The 22,634-nt window shown below is 47.1% G+C and overlaps 1 protein-coding gene and 1 non-coding gene across 14 annotated transcripts in view; one reads left to right on the top strand and one right to left on the bottom strand.

Annotated features, from left to right (window-relative positions):
* RAP1GAP2 (RAP1 GTPase activating protein 2) overlaps positions 1-22,634 on the top strand; it is a 206,452-nt gene that overhangs the window by 73,966 nt on the left and 109,852 nt on the right. The window contains exon 1 of one of the 13 annotated variants that reach the window (XM_033089955.1): positions 1,462-1,481. The exons of 11 other annotated variants lie outside the window; for them this stretch is intronic. In XM_033089955.1, coding sequence (XP_032945846.1) covers positions 1,477-1,481 — 5 coding nt within the window. In that variant the 5' untranslated portion in view covers positions 1,462-1,476. Of the gene's footprint in view, positions 1-1,461; positions 1,482-2,437; positions 2,457-22,634 lie in introns of those variants that run through there. One more of the 13 variants, XM_033089957.1, reaches the window with a different exon arrangement.
* Positions 19,485-19,558, bottom strand: TRNAV-CAC (transfer RNA valine (anticodon CAC)). The gene has a single exon. It is a non-coding gene; the product is annotated as a tRNA-Val (tRNA).

Genomic DNA, 22,634 nt, shown 5'->3' with positions numbered 1-22,634 from the left:
TGTCCAGGAGCCCTGAGTCCCAGAGTCCCAGGGCTGGAAGGGGTACAAGGCAGGAGCGGATCCATTCCCTGACCCCAGAACAGACAGCTGCTTGTTTCCTTCTTAGGACCTTGCTGGGTCCTGCCCTTTGGGGAAGGGCCTGTCACTCACCCTGTCTTGTCTGATGTTTGAATGCCCACCCTGTTGGCTGTCATTGCCTTAAAGAACAAACCCCTTAACCAGCTTCCCATTTTTAACCTCACTGAGAGTCTGAGGAGTTAAGGGACAGAGTTGATTCGATTCCTTTTGAGTCACTATTTTAATCCCCTATTGGGTGTACCCAACTTCTTGTCCCCTTTATCTGTTCTCCTATGGTTATCAGGGTGAAGTTTTTAAAAAGTCGTATGAGATCAAGTCTTTACTGCAGAAAGCTCTCCACAGGCTTTCCATTATACTTTAAATGAAATCCACACTCCACAGCTGGGCCTGCACCCCCTGCTTGGTTCTCTGCCCTTATCTCATACCATTTTCCCCCTCACTCACTGTGATCACTGTACCTGTGAAGCTGCAAAGACCTTCTTTCTGTTTCTGGACCATGCCAAGCTTGTTCCTGCCCCAGGCCCTTTACACATGCTATTTATGGTGACTTAATTGACTGGTGCTTCCTCATCATTGGGCTCTCAAGTCAAATATCATCTCCTCCAAAAGGACTTGACCATCTAATCTAAGTAGCGCATTCCAGCCGTTATTATTTTACCCTGATTTATGTCCTCTATGCTACCCATCATTATTATCTACCTTTTGTAGTAAACAATTTATTGCCTGTTCCATCCCCTAAAATGGGAGCTGTCTGAGAGCAGGGACTTTCCCTTTTTCACCTCTGGGTCCCCATTGCCCAGAAGAGGAGGTGCTCAGTAAATATTTGCTGAATGAATGAAGGAATGAATGAACAAGACTCACTGATTCCTCCCCAGGTGAAATGTGCCATTGCCTGTTGTTATTCCTCTGAGTCCTTCTCTGCCTCTGCGTGGTTTGGGGACCCATAGATGTGAGGGTCCAGCCTTAGTCCTGACCATCCTCAGTTGGGTTTGGGCACCAGGAGTGTCCTGACTCTGGGTTCCTAGGTCTAGGGTCCTGGAGCTGCTGTCAGATAAGCAGATGCAAAGCAGATCTCCTTCATTCATGCCAGAGAGGGGCCAGTGGGCCTCTGAATTATTGAACAGTTGCTATTAGCGAATATGTATTTTTTTCTAAATGCAGCTTTATCTCTTTGGAGCCTGCGTGGTGCACAGATGGCTGGTTACCAGAATGTTGCCAAATCGAGGGCTTGCCAGCCCTGCTTGGTTAAACCAATGAAAATCACTTCTGTGCAAACGAAGGTGCTGAAGGGTTCAGGACGTTTCTCAATCATTTTAAGCAGATGAGGCCCTCCTGACTTCCCACCCCCATCCCACCCCACAAACTGAGTTTCTTGGCCTCCGGAATCCAGAAAAAGTAATGAGGTAGGCAAGATGATGTCAGGTAGACAAGTGCTTTTCATTTTAATAGGTATTTTAAAAAATGAGTTCTGGCAAATGATATTGGTTTTCTATGTATGATAGTTACATAACATTTAAAAAAAGTAAATTTGTTTTAAGTAAAAGATTGCGAGTCGATTTAAAGGAAAGAGTTAGGAAAAGCAATAGTCAGGGGGTACATGGATTTGGGGAAAATTGGGAGATTGGGGTAGAAATGCTTGTGGTTTAGGGAGAGTGGTTGGAAGGCAGGGGGGTCGGGGGGGCACATTTCTCATCTGTTAAAATGGACCTTATAAGCACCAATGTCCTGGGGTTGTTGAAGGTTGAATGGTGCTTTTCCAGGCTTACTATTTGCTAGGCCCTGTGTTATCTGTGCATATCTGTGTTAATTTTACCAGGTACTATCTTTGTTTTCCAGCTGAGGGACAGAGGCTTGGAGGTCAGGACCATGCTGTTAGGCGGAGTCAGAGGTGGAGGAGCAGGGATTTTTAACCCTGTCTGTTGAGGTCCAGAGGCCATGTTCTTAACTATTATGTTACTTGGAACCCAGGATAAGCACTTACTCAGTGCGTGGCTTCTGAGAAGAGCCTGATACATGCTGCTGCTTCTTTTTTTATGAATGTATTGAATTGTAACTTACATATAGTAAGCGCGTCAATCTTGAGGGTACAGCTCCATGAAGTTCCACATATGTATCCACTTGTGCAGACACCACCCAGATCAAGATATAGAACTTTCCAGCACTTTCGAGCAGGCTTCCTCATGCCGCTCCACAGTCTGGTCATAATCGCTGTGGAGTCAGGCCCATCGCCTTGTATCTGGGTGCCACCTTGGGAAGCCTCAACACCCGTGATCAAGGGAGGAGCACGTCTGGGATTTTGTGAGTAGGATCTGTGCGTGGGAAGTTCTAGTTCAACCCTGAAGAGGATAGTGTCAAAGCATTCACGCCGATTTCTAGGGGTGAGTGAACTTGGTTTCACCTTTTCCTCTCCTTCCAGATACGCTGGGTGGGAACCTGGGGCCGATGCTGTGTTTTATTCATTGCCCGTGGAGCAAGGGTGGGTTAAAAAATTGTCACTTGCTTTTAAGCTTATCAGTTATGAACACTGTTTCGTGAAGGCTGGAACTCCAGCCAAGTCCTTCCCGGAGCCCTCTGGGGGTGGGCTGACCCTGCCAGGCCGCACGTTAGTCCACTTCGCCGAAGGCTGGAGGGAGCAGGCTCATTGATTAGAGCTACCTCCTCCTCTGTCCTTCACCTCCTCCCCCTCTTTCTGTTTCTTTACCGTAAAGATCATTACCGGGCACACTGAATGTGAGTGGTAGAATAAGGGCGCTGTGATTGTCCTAAGTGCTTGTAACGGGTAACGGACCCCCAGCAAGGCACAGCTCTCACCTGATTTATAGGACAGACCCCAAGTAAGGGTGGAGGCAGGACTCCCCCACCCCTGTTTTTCACTGTCATGTGCTACTTACTATGCTCCTATCTGCAGAGAGCGGGGACAGCAGCACCCCGGCACCTGGGAATTTGCAGTCTGAGGCAGAGGTTGCAATCGGCCCCTGCAGTTCCCGCAATCTTCTCTGCTCTGTACCAGACGCTGTTCTGGGCACTGGGGATCCAGAGGAAACAGCACAGGAGCAAAGCCCTGTGCATTCTCCATGGGCTTTGTGGGGCCCACATACGTGTTTTCCTTTGAAGCTGCTATTTTAAAATCAGAAGGTTCCGTGTGATGAATCTGTATTTCAGTCTTCTCTTGACAAATCAGAAGCCCTGGCAACATGGACTGGGCCTGCTTTTCTGCAGGACGGCCGGTGCCCTCCTGCTCACCCATAGCACCCACACCTGGCCACACCTGAGCCCCTGCCCCTGAGAGCATTGGATATACTGTGTGAGAAGCAGGAGTCTCAGGGTTGGGGCGTTCTAGGTGTAACTCACTGAATGGGGAGGGTGGAGGTTAGGTCCCAGTGCTGCATGTCCTCTAGGTTTCCTCGGTTTGGGGCAGGTCCATTGTGATTGGAAATGAGGGGACAGGGCAGCCAGGCTGGGCTCCCTGCAGGAGCTGGGCTGAAGAATGACCACTGTTAATTTGCCCTTAGATGTTCCTCCTCCCTCACCCTCCCTAGTTACTCCCAAATGAAACAACAGAAGTATGGGAGGCTGTGTATTACAGTATAAAAACTTAGGAATCCCCACTGAAGGGATGGGAACTTGTATTGAGCTCCACTTTTGTTTGGCACTGGGCTGGTACTTCAACCTCACTTATTTCATTCTCTGCACGAGGCGTATTATCATCATCTCCATTTTTCGTAGAGGAGAAAGCTGAGGTTCAAAAAGGGTGACATATCCAGGGTCGCTCAGCTTATATGGCAGAGCTGCAATTCAAACCCAAATCTGTCTCCTCTTGTCTGTCTTGATGCCCAATTCTATGCCTTTTCTCCCATCACCAATTACATGGTGACCCTGGCTGGGTTACTTGACCTCTCTGCCCTTGACTTTCACTGTAAGGGGAAACTGTAGGTGGACTGTAAGGCTGTTCAGGTATATGAAATGCCCATCAGGTGTATGAAAAAGCTTCAGAACATTCAAAACCATGGTACTTAGCACATTCTCATTATTTTTTGGAGAAGGGACTGTGTGGGCATCTTGGGCAGCTGTACTTCTTTTGACACCTAGGCCTGAGCTGCGGTGGGGGTTGGGGGAGCCTAGAGTCGGGGGAATGGTCTGTCCTGCCGATAAACTGAGAGGTCTCCTGGCTGCAATCCTCACTCATTAGAACAGACATTCCCGCTTCTCTGTGAGAACGAGTAGTAGGTCCGGCCTGGAGCCTGGGTGACCCGTGCCATCTGTATTTTAATAGAACATTTATTTTAATAAGATATTTCACCTGAGATGCAAAGGCAGAAGCAGTGTATCAATCAAGAGGTGACCGAAACAGGCTGTCTGAAAAATAGATCTGCAAAGGTGCCAGGAAGGACTTTTGAGTGTGACATCAACAAATGCTGCTTTCTGATCGCCGAGAAGGTCCCCCAAGGGCACAGCCAGGAACGCAGGCCTTGGCTCAAGTAATGGGAACAGGGACACCTGGCTTCTACATCTCAGTTGTTCTGGCCTCCCCGCGCCACCCCCACCCCCCCCACTCCACTTTCAGGAAATTGCTGTCTCTTCCCCCTCCCAGCATGTGCCCTCTCTTTCTCCTCCATAAATGCAAATGTAGGCAGCAGTCCTGCATATAAAAGGGTTGTGTGCCTAACATTCATTCCGAGCTGTTTTAATTCACTTCCATCAATATTTGTGGAGTGCCAGATGTGTACCAGGCACCAGACAACAGGGTCCAGGGCGAGAGTAAGACACTCTCCTTGCCTCATGCAGCCTATGCTCCAGAAAGAGAGCGCAGACGTGTAATGCGACCCCAACACAGAAGAGGATGGGTGTTGGAGAAGAGGTGCCAGGTGCTGGTTGTCAAAAGAGAGGAGGGACCACCCAAGGCTCCCTTTTTCCTGAATCCATCCTGAATGTGGAGGCGGTCAGACACGTGACTGTGCTGGACTTCATTTGGGAGGACAGCCTGGCCTTGCTCAGGGTTGACCCTTAGCTCGGGGGTTAAAGAATGCTTCCCCAGCCTCTTCTGCTGGTGCTCAGGGGACCCTGTTGCCCTCAACACAGAAAGTCTAGGTTATTTGCCACTCCCTCCGGCCATCTAACCATTGGGTGCTCTTGGTCACAAGGCCCTGGCTGAGAGTGGGGCTGGCTCTCTGTGGTCTGTTCCCCAGGCCCAGCAGAGAGCTCAGGGGTATGAGAGGTAGGGACCCCTAGATAGCAAGAATATAACTTCAGAAGGGCAGAGGGGTGGCCTGAAGCCTCATGAAAACCCAGGGAAACAGCACCATATGTGACTTGAATGTATGTGGTGTTCGAATTTTGGCTCTCAGTTTCCCTATCTGTGAAATAGGACTAGGACTAATGAATGATTTTCAGTTGTTCTTTAATGGAATTATTTGTGTAAACAAAAACATTACTCAGCAATTCCACTCGTAGGTACATACCCAAAAGAATTGAAAGCAGGGACTTGAACAGATATCTGCACAGCCATGTTCATAGCACATTATTTACAACAGTCCAAAGTGGAAGCAACCCAAGTGCCCTGCAGTAGATGAATGAGTAAACAAAATGTGGTATATTCATGTAATGGGATCTTTTTCAGTCATAAAATGGAACGGAATTCTGATACAACATGGATGAACCCTGAAAACGTTATGCTACCTGAACTAAGGCAGCCACAAAAGGACAGGTATTGTCTGATTCCACTTATGTAAGGTACCTAGCGTATGGAAAACAGATAAAAGAGTGTGTTTCTCTGGTGGCAGATGAGATGGGCAAGTGGGGACGGGTCTTGCCTGGTCCCCAGGAAAACAGATGCTTTTGGAGCCAGCATGCCTTGGGGATTCCAGGGAAGCGACAACGCTTCCTTCCCTAACAGCCCATGTTTTGAAGTTCAAGATCCCAGGGCCTCTGTCCTGCCCACGCTCACTTGCCCCACCCATCGTCATGTGTTACTGGGGAAGGTCAGCCTAGAGAGCAGGTGCTGGAGGGCTGGGCCACCTTGTGTGAGCTCTCCTTTTATCCCGATGTTTCCCTTTCCTGCAGTCGTGGGCTCATGGATGTGGGAATGCTAATGCCCAATGGGGCTCTCCTCTGAGGCTGAGGGGTGCGTGGGGCCTTTGGGGGCTCAGCGTGGGTTCCAGGAGGAATGTGTAAAGAAGAGTCTTGGCTCTGTGCTGACCGATGGGCATAGACAAGAGCCCCTGGCCACACGCGGGGAGGCTTGGGTTCCGTGCACACAGTGTGGATGCCCTTAGCGACTTGCCATCTGTCCCTGAGGTGGGCAGCAGCCAACTCAGGGTACACTGACCATGCAGAGCAGGCTTCAGGGGTGGACATCGCTGCTGTCCCTGACGTCTGCACGGGCTTAGAACCTTCCTTTGAGCGCTCTCTGGGCTGCTTCTTGCCAATCCGATTTTTAAAAAATGTTTATTATATTTAGAAAATCCATGTTCCTTGCTGAAAATTTGGAAAACACAGAAAAGTACAAAGACTAAAATAAAAATCATCTGTAATCCCAGATGGGGGATTGCAGAGATAACCACTATTAACATTTATTGTATTTTCTTGTCTTTTTTCCTATCCAAACACATACCACACACATATCCAAACACATACTCACACACAATATATTTACATCTGTATCTATATCTGTTTCTCTATAACAAAAGTGGGATTATATTTTATGTACATACAGTGTATTAGTCAGGACTCTTGCGGGCAAGTGACAGAAACCCAGGTTGAATTAGCCACATGAAATAGGGGGATCTACTGTCTGGCATAATCCATCTGTGGAAAGGGCTGGACCTCAGGAACAGCTGGATCCAGGACCATGGACAGTCTCTCTTCCTCTCTCTTTCTTGTATCTGGGTCTATTTGTGTTGTCTTTCTTTTCTTGGGCCATCTCTCCCCATGATGTTGCATTCATAGTTGCAGACCACTGTGGGCTTAACATTTTAACCCCTTCTCCTCCAGAGGGGAAAAAAAGCTCCTTCCCGCCAGCTATAATTAGACAGGTCCCAAGGAGTTCTGATTGGCCTGGATCACATGCCCATCTCTGCATGAATGCCTGTCTGGGGGTGGGGGTGGGGAACTAGGATTGGCCCAGCCTGAGTCCGGGGCTCATTCCTGTGGCTAGTGTGGGTATTGTGACTACAAGAGGGAGAAGGCCGATCCCTAAAGTAAAGGTGGGGAATTTTATTACCAGAGGAAGGGGTGAAAGTGAGTCGGGCAGGCAGAAACCCCAAACAAAAGCTGTTTTGGCATTGGTTCCAGTCATGGGGGGCTAGCACAATGTGTAGGATGGACATGTGGGTCCTCATTCTTGTACTAATTTAATAATGTGTGATCAATTCGTACCAGCTTCTAAGCAATACAATTTGGTAACACCTGTCACCATTATGCATGCATATCCCCTTTGACCCAGTGAACACTCTTGGCATATATATTTCCAGCATGTATATTTCCACACATGTGAAATGACGTAGGTCCAGGTCATTCACTGTAATATTATTTGAAATAGCAAAACATTGGGAACAACCAAGAGCCTATCAATAGAGAACTCGTTACCTGAATGATTTCACATTCATGGACAATGTACTACCTTACTGAAAAAAGAACAGAGAGCTTTCTGTGTACTGATAGGAAGTTCTCCCAAGATACTTTGAGTGAAAAAAGCAGGGTGCAGAATGGAATGTACAATATACTACATTTTGTGTAAAAAAGGGGGAAAATAGGGCTTCGTCTTTGTCTTGGCTTCTATTTGTATAATGAAACTGCAGAAGGATGTGTAAACACCATTTCATGGGCCAGTGGGAAGCGGACAGATTGGGACAAGGAGAAGACTAAGCCTTTCACTATATACATTCTGATCATTTTTGGCTTTTGAGCTGCACTAATGTATTATTCATTCAAAAATCAACAGATCAGTTTTTTGCGGGGGTGATGAAAAAGTTCTGGAACTAGAATGTTTGTGGTGGTGATTGTTGTACAACATTGTGAATGTACATAAAGCCACTGAATTGTATACTTTAAAATGAATGAGATGGTAAATTTTATTTTGTAGGTTTTGCCACAATTTTTAAAAAGTGAAAAAAAGTCAACAGACAAAAAAAAAAAAAAAAAAAGAAAAGAAAAGTGGAAGAAACTGAAAAAAACAACACACGTCATGTGAGCCCTGGTCTCAGATGGCCTACGTTCCAATCCTGGCTTTGCCACATTCTAGCTCCAGAACTGTGGACAAATGCCTTAATTTCTCTGGAGAATCAGTTTAATCATTTATAAAATAAAGATAGTAAAAAGACCCTATATTCCGAGGATTGAATGAGAGGTACAGGATTTAGCTTAGCACCTGGGATATCGTCGGCCACCCTGTGGGTTAGTTATCGAGGAAAATGAGGATTCCAAGATGAAGCTTGCCAATCTGTTGTCTGCCTCCGTGAGTTTTTTGTTTGTTTGTTTGTTCATTTGTTTTGTTTTTGTTTCTTGATATTCCACATATAAGTGAAATCATATGGTATTTCTGTCTTTCCCTTTGACTCATTTCACTTAACATAATACCGTCAAGGTCCATCCAGGCTGTTGCAAATGGCAGGATTTCACCTTTTTTATGGCTGAGTTGTATTTCATTGTATACTACTATATATGCCACATCTTCTTTATCCATTCATCCCTTGATGGACTCTTAGGTTGTTTCCATATCTTGGCTATTGTAAATAATGCTGCAATGAACATAGGTGTGCATATATCTTTTCTAATTAGTGTTTTGTATTCTTTGGGTATCTGTGGTTACCAGAGGACAAGAGGGGTGGAGGGAGGGTGAAATGGGTAAAGGGGGTCAATTATATGGTGACGGATAAAAACTAGATTCTGATGGTGAGCATGATGTAGTATATGCCGAGACCGAATTATAATGTTGCACACCTGAAACTTTATAACTTAGAAACCAATGTTTCCTCAACTAAAAAAAAAAAAAGATGCATATTACCGGGGCTGCCCAAGTCAGGCTCCCTCTCCTTTGGGCTAGCTGGGACATTTGCATTTTAATGGAGAGTCTTGAAGACTAAACACATTCAAAACTCAAAGGGAGGAATGGTTGGAATTTCAGAAAAATTTATAGCTCCAAGTGGGGAAAATGAGGTCGTTTCTTTTCCTGAGGAGAGTTAAACTTTTACCTCGTCCTCACCTGTGGCCCAGATGGTTGGGTTGGAAACATAAGAATGAATGACCCGCTAACGGGATGGGGGTGGACTAGGAGAAGGGAGGGGTCCACACCTGAAGGTTTGAATCTAGAGAAAATCAGACAGTCCTTGAAAACAAACTAGATATCAACCAACCCAGAAAAGACCTCCCACCTCAACCTCCCTCATCCCCATATCCACCTCCACCTACTGCTCTCTCTACTCACCTTTGCAGCACAACTTCTAGAAGACTGCCCAGCTTTGCTCCCCACACCTCCTCAGCATCTGCTCTGGTTACCAAATCCAGTGGTTACCTTTTCTGTCTGCAGCTTAAGAGTCAGTCATTTCACACAGCTTAGTACTCCCTCCTTTCTGAAAAGCTTTCTTCATTTTGCTTGTGAAGACTCACCCTCCCTCCAGATTCTCCTCCATCTCCTGGCCAGTCCATCACTTTCTCATCCTCTTTCTCTGATTTCTCATTCTTTCTTTGTCTCTTTCTCTCTCTCTCCTTCCCTTCCTCACTCCCTCCCTCCCTCTCTCTCTCTTTCTTTTTTTCTTTCTTTCTTATTAAAGTTTATTGGGGTGACAGTGGTTAGTAAAGTTACATAGGCTTCAGGTGTACAGTTCTGTAATACATCACCTGTGTATCACATTGTGTCCTCCTTCTCTGATTTTGATGCGTTCGTTGTGTCTGGGCCTCTTCCTCTTCTCTGTCTCCCTCAGTCCTCTCCACTTGGATGTCTGAAAGGCATTCTAAACTGAATATGCCCAAGGTGGAATTCTTGGTCTCTATTTCCCTGCCCTTCAATCTCCCCAAACTTGTCCTTCCTATAGCCTTTCTCATCTCAGTTGCTTAGGACAAAATTCGTAGATTCATCCTGTATTCTTACCCCCCACATCCAAATCCATTAGCAAACCTGTTGGCTTTGCCTTCATATGGCATCCAGAGTTGGACCACTTTTCACCATCTCCACAACTGTCAGTCTAGTTCAATCCATCGTCAGCTCTCACCTGGGTCATGGAGGTCGTAACCTTTTAAATGGCCTCCCTACTGATACTCTTTGCCCCCTTACAGTTTGTTGTCTTTACTGCAGCCAGAATGATCCTCGGAATCCATCATCACAGCTCTGTTCTGCTTACAATCCTCCCTTGCGCGGTTTCCCATTTCCTACAGTAAAAGCCAAAGTTCTTACCATGGCCACAGGCCCTACATGATCTGTGCCCTGTGATTTCTCTGTCCTCAGCTCCTGTTCTTTACTCTTTGCTCACTCTGCTCCAGCCACACCAGCCTCTTTGCTATTCCTCGACAAACTATCCTCCTACCTCAGGACCTTTGTACTTGCCGTTCCTTCTACCTGAAATGCTTTTTTCCCAGGAAACCTCCTCACTTGCTTCCTCACTTCCTTTATGTCTTCCCTCAGATGTCACCTTCTCATTGAGATCTTCTCTGATGACCCTATTTAAATCTGCAAACTTTTCTCTGCTTTATTTTTCTTCATAGTATTTGTCACCACTTGATATACATCATATTTAAAGTTTTTACATTATTAAGTGTTTCTCTTTTCCTCATTGGAATATAAGCTTCACGAGGGTAGGGGTTTTTGTCTATTTTGTTCGCTGTTCTCTCCATTGTCTAGAACAGTGCCTGGCACATAGAAGATGCTCAATAAAAATGTCCTGAATGAATGTATGAAATTTGGTCTTCATAGTGAAGGTAATGGGAAGTCATTTCAAGGCCTTAGGTAGTGAGGTTTATATGATCATATTTACATTTTGAAGGGTCACTTCAGCTCCGAGGGGAGAAGGTACTGGAGTGGGACAAGAGTGGGGTCATGGAGATTGGTTAGGAAGCTGTCAGTGGGAGATGGTGGAGGGGGGTGGAGGGCAGTGGATGGACCTGAGGGAAACGTAGGAGGCGGAATAAAAGGGTTGTTGATTATTAGAACTGCACTTCTCAGATGAGGTGTGATCAAAAGATATGGTGAAGGTTTAAATAGAAAGTAATTTATTACAGTTAAAGACACATTGCCATTAATCCCCCTCAAAATACTCCCCCTCACTTTGAATACACTTATTCCATTGTTCTTGCCACTTTCTGAAGCAGTTCTGGAAGTCCTCTTTGGTGAGTGTCTTTACTTCATCCTCCATCATAACAACGCTCTGTGTCACGCATCACTTCTAGTATGGCAGTTTCTTGCAAATAAAAACATTACGGTGTTTCCTCATCCACCTCATTCACCGGATCTGGCACCGTGCGACTTCTGGCTCTTCCCCAAAGTGAAAATGATTCAGGACATTGAGGCAGCCATGACAGCGCAACTAAAGACACTCATGAAAGCAGACTTCTAGAACTGCTTCAGAAAGTGGCAAGGACGATGGGATAAGTGTGTTTGAAGTGAGGGGGAGTATTTTGAGGGGTGTTAATGGCAGTGTGTCTTTTACTATAATAAATTTTTTAAACATTCACCATATTTTCTGATCACATCATACTTGACTGTGCACACAGGTCCCTTGGGCATCTTGTTGCAGTGCAGGTTCCCATTGGTGGGTCTGAGGTGGGCTTGAGAATTGCACCTTGAATGAACCTCCAGGTGACAGCCCTGCTGCTGGTCTACGGACACACTTTGGGGTTGGACGTCAAGCACAGGCAGCAGGAAGGGTTAGGAGTGCTTGGTGCCTTTACCTGAGAGGCAGAGCCTGGAGGAGGAACAGGTTGGAGGAAATGATGAAGTTACTTTTGGACACATTGAGTCTGAGGTGCTGTGAGATCCCAAGGGGAGATGTCCAGTTGGCAGGGGAGCCTGAAGCTTAGAGGAGAGGCCTGAGCTGAAGATAGAAAATGGGGCATTATCATAGGGACGGCAAATGCAGCCTTGGCAGGGGTGGGACTGAGTAGGGAGAGGGTGCATCGAGGGCTGTGAGGACCCCCCTACCTCTCCGGAAGCTGTGTTCCTGGCACGACACATGCGCTGCCAAGGCATGGCCATTGGTTCAGACACCCGGCAGGACTTGGGGCAGGTCGTTTCCTCACTAGGCTCAGGCAGTATGGCTCTGACCTTGCTGGTTTAATAGCCTCACCGAGGAAATACGCAGGAACATTTTCCCTGGAGGAGGTGGCCGGCCTGGGGGCATAGGAGGGAAGACAGACAACTCTGGTTCGCAAGGAGGAGGTGGGACTCTCTCCAGTTTTGGTGCAACTGCCCCGAGGGGCCGTTCTGCAGCATTTGGGTTTCCTTGCTGCTCAGGAGCCCCACTGCGGACTCAGGCAAACCTGGGCTCAGATCCCGCTTAGCCACTTGGTAGCTGGGTGACCTTGGGCAAGCCACTCCACCGCTCCGGACCTCGGTTTTCTCATCTGTGTGATGGGTCATCACAGTGGTTGTGAGGGGCAATGAGGTGGTGTGTACAACACGCTGAGCCCGGAGGCTGGAGCTGGCCAGTGCTCAGCAAGGTTAGAGTAGGAAGTATCTCTGGGGGACGCACAGTCTGGATGGGCACTGGCCTGGCTCACTTCCTCCCTCCCTGCCCGCTGCAGGCACCTGGCTCAGCCCTGCCTCCAAGCCCTTCTCACACCAAAGATCCCTGCTTCCTCCCTGGTCCCTCTCCTTGGCTTGAACCCTCTCCCTTCGTTAAGATCAGTCCCCATGAACTAACTGTCTTGCTCTGAATCCCGCTGGTGCCCATGTGTTCAAGTGAATTCGCCCATTCACTTTTCCCTTCTGAGTCTGCCTGTGGGCTCCCTGGGGACAGTGTAATTGTCCACCTGTCCATCTCTGTCCCTCATTAGACTTCGAGGTCCTTAAGCCTGGGTAGGTGCTAAAGTAGGGGTGAGGCAGATCCCATCTCAGCCCTTGTGGAGCTCCTGGTCCAGCAGGGAAGATAGGCATCAAACAGGTCGTTACAGTGGAGGGGCTGGGTGCTGTGACAGAGAGCCCGACGGCCCTGATCCAGAGTGGCACTAGGTCATGGCATCTCAACGCAGGGACGTGTAGGCAGAGACCCGGGGGTGAATAGGACACAGGTAGACAAAGTCTGAAGAGGCGGCGTGGTCAAGGAGAAGGGCTCCGTTGTGAGTGAGAGAGTGGCTTAGTGGGAAAACTGGCAGGTTTTGTGGCCTGTGGGGCAGGTGAGGAGAGGAAGCAGGAGAGGAGATGAGGCCAGATGGGGCGGGGACGAAGGGGCCCAAGAGCACATTGAAAAGTCGGGTTTGAGCCTGAGGGTCATGGGGAGCCATTGAACGGAGGGTGTCACGATCCACTTTGCATTTATTTTTCATCTTTATTTTTTTATTGTGGTAAAATACACATCACAGAAAACTTAGCATTTTAGCCATGTTAAAGTGTGCAATTCATTGGCAGGAAGTATATTCACAATGTTGTGCCCCCATCACCACCGGTCTTCAGAACGTTTTCATCATCAAACAGAAACTCTGCCCATTAGCGGTCTCTCTCAGCCCTGCCCCCCACAGCCCTCGGCAACCCCCAGTCTACTTTTCGTCTCTGTGGATTTGCCAATTCTGGACATTTCATTGAGATGGAATCATACGCTATGTGGTCTTTTGTGACTGGCTTTTGTCACTTAGCACAATGTTTTCAAGGTGCCTCCGTGTTTGTAGCATATGTCAGTACTTCATGACTTTTTCAAGGCTGAATAATATTCCATTTGTGTGGCTAGACCACATTTTATTTATCTGTTCATCTGTTGGTGGACATTTGGGTTGTTTCCACCTCTTGGCTATTGTGAATAGTGTTTCTATGAACATTCACGTGTAAGTTTTTATTTGAACATGTTTTTCAGTATACCCAGGAGTGGAATTGCTGGGTCATGTGGTTATTCTGTGTTTAACTTTTTGAGGAACTGCTAAGTGTTTTCCAAAGAGGCTGTACCATTTTATATTCTTACAAGCAATGTATGGGACTTCCAAAAGAAAGTATACTTGTCCCCCTATCTGTCTACTTTAAAAAAAAATCTATCTATCTATCTATCTATCTATCTATCTATCTATCTATCATCTATCTATCATCTATCATCTAATCTATTTATTCATTTACTCATAAAATTATGGTCATCCTACCATGTTGGATCAATTTTTCATTTTCGAAAGGTCCCTGTGTCTGCTTCCTGAAGGTAGATTGAGAGGTGCGGTGGATGGAGATGGGTTAGGATGGGTGTGCCATTGTCCAGGTGAGTGAATGAGAGATGATGGGTGACAGTGGCAGTGGGGTAGAGAGAACGGAACCGACTGGGGAGGTGGTGAGGACGTAGTGATGCACTGGAGGCCTTGGGCGCGGGAAGAAGGGGCTCAAACACCACTTATTCCTGCCACATTCCTCGGGGTTGAAGCTGTGCTGGCGCCTAGTGGGTGCTTTGTAAATACTCAGTGAGTGTCACATTCCCAGGAGGAGAAGAGGGGGGTGTGAGGCTCTTCGGGCCCTCACTGACAGCCCTTCCCATGACTGCTCCGTCACAGTGCCCTTGACCTCGGAGGGGTCGGGGAAGGAGAGGCCTTGGAAGGAGTCTGCAGGGTTACTCAGGTGGGAGTATGGTAAGGGGGGGCACGGACAGCAGAGCAACCTCCTGCTCTGGACCACCTCCATCCTTTTTCATTTGAAGGTCACCATGTGGGTGGGGTTGGGGAACTCGCCTTTTGGATGAGGGTCTGAACCTGGGCGGGGGAGAGGGGAAGGGGAGGTCGTCAGTGGCTGAACTGGCAGCTCTGAGGGCAGCAAAGCTTTTTTTTGAGGTCCTCAGACTTTGGGTAAAAGCATTTCCTGTCTGCGGGTAGGTCTGGGACTACACCCTCCCCGCTGCTCCATGAGGGGACATCTGGGGAGCACTCAGAGGTTTTCTCCACTCTTGACACTCCTGGCAGGATTCTGGGAGGATCCATAAGACCTGGCTCAGTCCTTTGTGTGGTTCTACTGATGTTCCTGGCTCTGGTGGGGCTTCTCCAGCTTGTTGGCCTTTTAACTGATGGATTTTGGCCTTGGTGGGGAGGAAAACATCTTCTATATAAAGCTCCCAAAAGCTTCCCTTTTCTCTTTTCCCCCTTTCTCCATCCTGTCTTTCCTGTCTTTTCTCTCTCCCTTTTGGTCCTCTGTCCCCTGCCCATTTTCTTTCTCTTCTCCCCTCTGTTCTGTAAATCTGTAAAACAAATACATTTGGAAAAAATCTCATTTATTTATTGTATCGTGTTTCCCCGAAAATAAGACCTAGTTGGACCATCAGCTCTAATGTGTCTTTTGGAGCAAAAATTAATATAAGACCCGGTGTTATGTTATGTTATGTTATCTTATATTATATTATAAAGACCCTGTCTTATATTATAGTAAAATAAAACTGGGTCTTATATTAATTTTTGCTCCAAAAGACGCATTAGAGCTGATGATCTGGTTAGGTCTTATTTTTGGGGAAACACAGTATCTGCAGCTGGGAGCAGGATAAAGCTGCTGCGTCCCTTGGGAGTTGGCTTTTGAGCTTTGGGCTTTAGTCAGCTCTGTTCTTGCAGCAAGTGACAGAGAATCCCAGGGCACCGCCATGTGGCCTGGGGCCTTGTCAGCCAGGCCTCAGAGGCTCTGACCCAGATAGGCGGGTAGTGGCCCTTTTTCTGTACTCCCTGCTTACCTTCTTCTCTGGAGAGGGACCCAGAAAGGACAGGCAGGGGACTGGGAGACTTCAGCCAGTCTTTGAGCAACAGCAAAGCCAGATAGTCTACTGGAGTCACCCCCGTCTGTGTGGACTGTGGGCTTCTTGGCAGACCTGACCCCTCCCTGCTCTCCTCTCTCTCCCCAGGGAGAGTGCAGGGAGCGCAGGGAGGATTTGTTGGAGACCACCTCCTCCTGGGGGCTTGTGTTCCTGACCTAAGCGAGCCATGCAGCAGCACCAAGTGCTACCCCAACAAGGTCACTGCCATGTCCTTTGCTCAGCCAGACAGGAATTGATTGCTCAGCACGGTTGGAGATGCAAGGGGATGTAAGGAGCACAGCATGTGCTCCCCAGAAGCTTGGAGTTTGCGCTGCTAGTGAGAATCATCCTGACATAGCAGGACCCTGACCGAGCGGGAAAATGAAGTGCCTTGCACTCTGTGCTTTGCTGTGGGGCTGATGGAACGCGGGAATGCGTGCTGTGGGAAGGCAGAGTGGGAGAGATTGCGGGCTGCAGCTGTCTTTTCGTTCATTCTTTCCCTTCATTCTTCCACTCATTCACTCCACACATAAACAGGATAGTTCGGAGCCCAGATCTTGCAGTCAGAATTCTTGAGTGTGAGTTCTAGTTCCTCCACCAACTTGCTGTGCTTCCTTTAGCAAATCATTCAGCCTTCCCCAAGCCTCAGCTGACTCCTGCATATAAGATGAAATCATCACTCTTTGTCCTAATCATCTTCCCAAAATTGTGCTTGGCAGAGATAGGTGATAATAAATGTTGTCAGTGCAAGTTGTTATGTGAATGCAGTGTTTTGGCACTAACAGACAGTTCTGAGGGTCTGTGGTGTACGAATGCTGCCCTGGGGCCTGTGGTGGCTAAGATAGATCCTGCCCTCAGAGAGCTTACGACCTGGCCTGCAAATAGACACATTTGTTGGAGAATATGGCTGGAAGGTTCTCATCGTGCTTTCTCTCGGGGCACTGACCCAACATAGCCAGCAAGCTCTTCAATTCATTCAACAAATAGTTACCGAGTATCCACAGGAGCCAGGCGGTGTACGGGGGCATGCTGGAGACCAGCAAAGGGCCCAGGTGCCCACTCATTCTTGAAGCTGTGCCTGGCTCCTCTAGCAGAAGGAGGCTCTGTGTCCTCTCGTCCTCCCACGTTCACTAGGTTCTGAGTCAAGAGCCTTTGGGTCATGCCTGTTTATTGAGTGATTTTCTGGCTGGCCTAGGAGTGGCCTCTTCTTGTCACTGATGGTCTGGCCAACTGGGTCAAGGAGTAGATCTAGGACGGGATGACAGAGGCCCTGGGCAAGGTCCCTTCATTCTCAGTGGCCCCAGCTGCCTGTGGAGGCTCACTTTATGCCTCCCGGGGAGAATAATGCCATGTCTGTGGACAGGCCCTTCTAGCCTTATTGACATTGATGCATCGTCTTGTCAGTTAATTGACTATGACAGCTGGAAATGAAGGCTGCAACAGCAGCCTTTTCTAGGCCCTGGTTCCCTGTGGCAGGTGCTGCGTCTGTTCCCCAGGGCCGTGCGTGCTCTGGTTTGATGGGTTGCATCAGAAGAGCAGAAAGCAGATGTGGCAGGGCCCCTCCCCACACCCAGTCCACTTCATTAGATGCCTTTGGATTCTCTGAATTTTTCCTCCAATGAGTATGTATTAATATTTATAATACAACTCAGAAATAGAATGATAGTCTCTCACTCAGTGGTGTTGTTTGAAACAATCCAGAAATGCGTTATATCTACTTAAAAGGATATTTTTGTAGGCATTTAACAAATGACAAATAAACCTCTTAAGAAAAACAACAGCTCACCTCAGGCCCTTTCCCAAGCAGCATTGCTTTTGGACCTCAGGTTGGTCTAGGAGGGAACTCCCAGGCCTTTGAACTTTAGGGTTTTTTTCCAACAGAGGGTTTAATAAATGATCCCAGTGTGTCAGCTGCCAGGTCTTAGAGACCAGGGCTGCTGGGGTGGGGAGCAGGACCAACGCTGAGGCCTCTGAAGCAGGAATGCAACAGAGGGGAGCCATCTGGAATGTACCCTTGAGAGCCTCTTAGAATCCCAGCTTTGCCACTTACTTGCTGTGGGACCTTCCACAAGTCACTCAACCTCTCTGAGCCTCGGTCTCTTTATCTGATAAATGGGAGAATAATTCTGTATCTACCCCATAGGGTTGTTGAAAAGATGAAATGATACATGTAAAGAGCTTCGCATAGTGGTAAACAATTGTTAGCTGGTATTAGGATACTGCTGTTGAAGGACACGTCTATTATCTTTACGATCCATGCCCAGAGGAGTAATCCAAGGTCAGGAGCAGAATCAGTTACCAGGGCTCAACTGTTGAGGAATGGGTTAACTCTGTCTCAGACACTTGAGCAGGGAGCTTTGGTCAGTTAGAGCAATAGCAGAGAGTAGACCAAATTGCAGTGGTGATAATGGGGCCTCCCCCACGCTCCTTTAACTTAGCCCCCTGGCTCCGAGGGTCTGTGAGCTCCTCATCTGTTTATTTATTCTTCAGTTCATTCAGTGCCAGCCGTTATGCTGGGGGCTGGGCCGGTGGGCAGGGTGCATGTTACAGACCAGTGAAGGGGCCAGACAAGGGTGGCTTGTCAGGGCCCTCTGTTCTCACTGAGTCAGGAAGTTGGCCTGGCCCGGGAGTAGGTTTCTGCTCATCACTTGGAGATCTTGGTTATCCAGTTGTGCTCCAGGCTGCCAAGCCCTTTTCCTGAACCTTCCAGTCAGAGAATACTGCAAGGGTCGTGCCCAGATTCCAGTATGCACCTGGAGGCCCAGTTATCCTATCTTTCCTTTTCTAACATCCCCATAAACAGGCCAGTTCGGGAAGGAGACAAGAAGTTTGCGGTCTCTGGATTTGGTTCAGTTGCATTGGGTTCTGTAGGCTGAGTTAGAGCATGTCATTGGTAAGATGAGGTTGCAGCCCTGGTTCTTGGGGGCTGAGTCACCTACGCTTGGTTGCTTGGACAGAGGTGGACCCTGTGCTCTGGACATTTATGTCCCAATGATTCAAGAATGACGATGGGCCACGTGCCCCAGCTGGGTACTGGAAAGCAGTTCCAAGCATTTGTCTTTGTAATGAAGGAAACAGGGAATAACGTTATTAATTGACTAGACCAGACATATTTACCCTGACACATATTTACCCTGACACTCAGTGATCTAAATCCACTGAGACTGTCATTTAGTTTGAACCAATGATGAAAATTGCTAATCTGGTATGTCACCAAGTAATAACTTATTCTGGAGAGTTAAGAGGTAAGAGGCACAGTCTTGGGGTAGAGGGTGGGGTGATGGCTTAGCTGGGAGGCTGGTCTGCTCTGTGATAGGTAACTCCCAATGCAGACAGACTGTTGAATAGTTTTTGTTTTTTTAAAATTTTTTTTTTTATTGGGGAATATTGGGGAACAGTGTGTTTTTCCAGGGCCCATTAGCTCCAAGTCAAGTTGTTGTGTTTTTTTTCCAATCTGGTTGTGGAGGGCGCAGCTCAGCTCCAAGTCACGTTGTTGTTTTCAATCTAGTTGTGGAGGGCACAGCTCACTAGCCCATGTGGGAATCGAACCAGCGATCTTGGTGTTGTGAGCACTACGCTCTAACCAACTGAGCCAACCAGCCGCCCCTGAATAGTTTTTTTAACATGAATGATTTCATACATTGCTGTGCTGGGCACTGTGAGGTGGGGCTCCTTCTCTCCTAGGGCTTACTAGGAATTTGGCCAAGACCTGGGACAACTTAGGAAGCTTTGTGTTCTCCCAGTAGCAGCATTTTTTGGTTCAGTTAAATAGTTAGTGTTTATTTATTATTACCATGCAAATATTGTTGAGCCAAGGAGGGTACGATAATTATGTTTTCTTTCTTGTTTAACCTTTTATTTTTCCTGGAGTTAATGATTAACTCATGTTCTCCCAATTAGCATAGTTTTCTATGTACCTATGTTTTTCTATTTTACTATTTTTAAAATTTATTCTACCATAATTCCTTCAACATTTTTTTTTTCTACCAAAAGCTTACACCCATTAGAGATCCTGTCAACTCCAGTCTTTCCATCAGGAGTCCTCACTTCCAGAGCCCTTTCCTGTTGCTTTTTAATCTAAGAAAGGGTGCAGGGAGTAAATTTTTTTGGTCTCTGGAATATTCTAGAAAGTCTTTATTCTACTGTCACACTTGGTTGATAGTTTGCCTGGGTATAAAATGTTAGGTTGAAAATAATTTTCTTTCAAGATTTCAAAGATATTACATCCTTGCCTACTAGATTCCAGAGTTGCTGTTGCAAAGTCTAATGATACGCTGATTTACATTCCTTTGCATATGGTGTGTATGTATATTTTCTCTCTGGAGTCACTGGGGATTTTTCATTTATCCAGGTATTCTGAAATTTCCTGACAGTGTTTGGGGTGAATCTTTTGTCATTCGTGTGCTGGGTGCTTGGTGGACCCAGACTCAGGTCCTTCAGTTCTGGGAAATGTTCCTGTACTGATTCTCTGATCATTTGCTTCTGTTATGGTGAAACCACAGCCATTTTATTATGCTCCAACTCTGTGGGTTAAGATTTCAGGTAGGGTACATCGGAGATGGATGGCTCAACTCTGCTTCACAATGTATGAGACCTCATCTTGCGGCAGGTGTTGGTGGGTGCTTAGATGGCTGGAGCTAGCTGGGATGCTGAGCTGGGATCGTATGTCTGAAGCTTTGGCTCTGGCTTGGCTCCTAGGTTCTTCTCCTTATGGCATCTGCTGGGCTGAAATGTCTAAGATGATTTCTTCACTTGCATGGACTGGGATGTCTGGAATATCTGAGAATTGGCTCTCAATGCCACCTCTCCATTTTATAGCCACAGCATGGCAATCTCAGGATAGTCAGACTTTTGACACGCTGGCTTGCTCTCCTTACAGCAAATGTTCCTAGAGATGGAGGTAGAAGCTTCAAGGGTTCCAATGACTCAGACTTGGAAGTTAAGTAATGTTACTTATATCCCATGCCATTGGTCAAAACTGAATTGTACACTAGCCCATAGCACTCTTGCCTTGTGTCATGGATACAAAATCTTATCTCTCTGAGGCTATTAATTATAGTATTTTTTGAAGTCTCCATTGGTTGCTTGCATTTGTCTGTTTCCTTCAGGTTCCTCTTGATTATTCTGATGTGCTCTTCCTTGTGTTGGAAGCTTTCCTCAAATGTCTGGCCATCCTTGGCTGTCTTTCTGTACCCAAGAATGAGGCACTAGGAAGTGGTTTGGGGACTCTGTGCGTTGGGAAAGTTGTGCCAGCTGGGGGCTTCCATGCAGGATGATGATTGGATAGCAAGCTGCCCTTTCCATTGGAGGAACGCAGATGTTGTCTTTTCTGAGGGATTGTTCAGTTTCTCATGGTGGTGAAACTTGGGGAGGTCACCTAGCTGTTGAGGAAGTGATGGGTTGGGGACATCCAGAGTCTCAGTGTCTCAAATATCAAGCACTCCCCCAGGTAGTCCATCCCTGGTCCATCTTGCAGGCACCGGTAATTTTTTGTAGGCTGAGTTTTCCTCTAATTTCGTCTATTATGTTTGTTTTTGTCAGCTCACAATTTTTTTGTCTTTTAAAAACCTTATTCTAAGGGGATTCAGAAGAAGCAAAATAAATGCATGTGATCAGTCTGATATGTTCATTATGGAAGTCTCAGTAGGCTGAAGACTATATCTGTCTCTATCTGTACATTCATATCTAATGCATATCCATATTTATATCTATCTCTCCTAAAGGAAGTAAGAGAGAACTACTTAAAAATTATTTTTTATTGTGACCGATGTTATACATCCAAACTGAAACATAAAAGAGGCACCCATGTACTTGCCATCCAGGTCAAGGAATACTAATAGGCTGGGAAAATGCTGTGATTCTGTGCCTTTGTGACTCAGTGGTTTGGTGATTTTGACTCTGAAGCTGTCTGAGGCCATGACCTTGTGAGCTGGCCGCCTTTGCTCTGACCATGATGTAGCTCCCTCAACTGAGGCCAGGCAGTGCCAAGCAGAACCACTGACCCCACGAGGGAAGCTGCTCACTGGGCAGTTTTCAAGTGATACAGTGCGTTAAGGGCTCGATGAGATGCGCATGTACGTTAGTGATTTTCCTCAGCCCTGGGGCAATGGGGCCTCTTGTAAATGGGGTGACTTGCCCACTACCCCCCTTCTTGGCACTCACCCTTCTTGTGGCTTTTGTACTCTGTTCTATCCGGGTGTGGTCTTCCCTCTCTCACTTCTCTTTTCCTGCCCCACTAAGGGCTCCTGTCCCTTTCTGCCTTTACGGCCCTACCTGTTCTCCCTGGGAACACTCCTCCCATGGCTTCAGCCTCCGCCTCTGCTCTCCTCACACCTGTCTCTCTGTTGAGGCTTCAGTTCTTTTCGTATCCCACCTGGGTATTCCAGGGACCTTGAGTGTATCCAGAATGAATGCAGTATCATCTGCCTCTTGCAAACCAATTCTCCTCCTCAGTCTGTCATAGTTGAAGCATTGATCACTCAGTTTTCTGAAACCGTTTCATATGTTTAGCTCTCTTCCTGCTTTACCCTCAGTCACCAAGTGTTCTTAATGTTGCCTCTGAGATGCCTATGGATCTGACCCTCTTGTTTCACTTCTATGGTCATAGGCCTGGTGAAGCCCCTCCCATTCTGTTCCCCCCTTCGCCTCCTCCCTTTCCAGTCCTTCTGTCCTCTGCTC

Source organism: Rhinolophus ferrumequinum, chromosome 21 (genome assembly GCF_004115265.2).
Source record: "Rhinolophus ferrumequinum isolate MPI-CBG mRhiFer1 chromosome 21, mRhiFer1_v1.p, whole genome shotgun sequence".
Taxonomy (NCBI): domain Eukaryota; kingdom Metazoa; phylum Chordata; class Mammalia; order Chiroptera; family Rhinolophidae; genus Rhinolophus; species Rhinolophus ferrumequinum.
The sequence above is the reverse complement of the archived record's forward strand: the minus strand, read 5'-3'. Positions and strand labels throughout refer to the sequence as shown.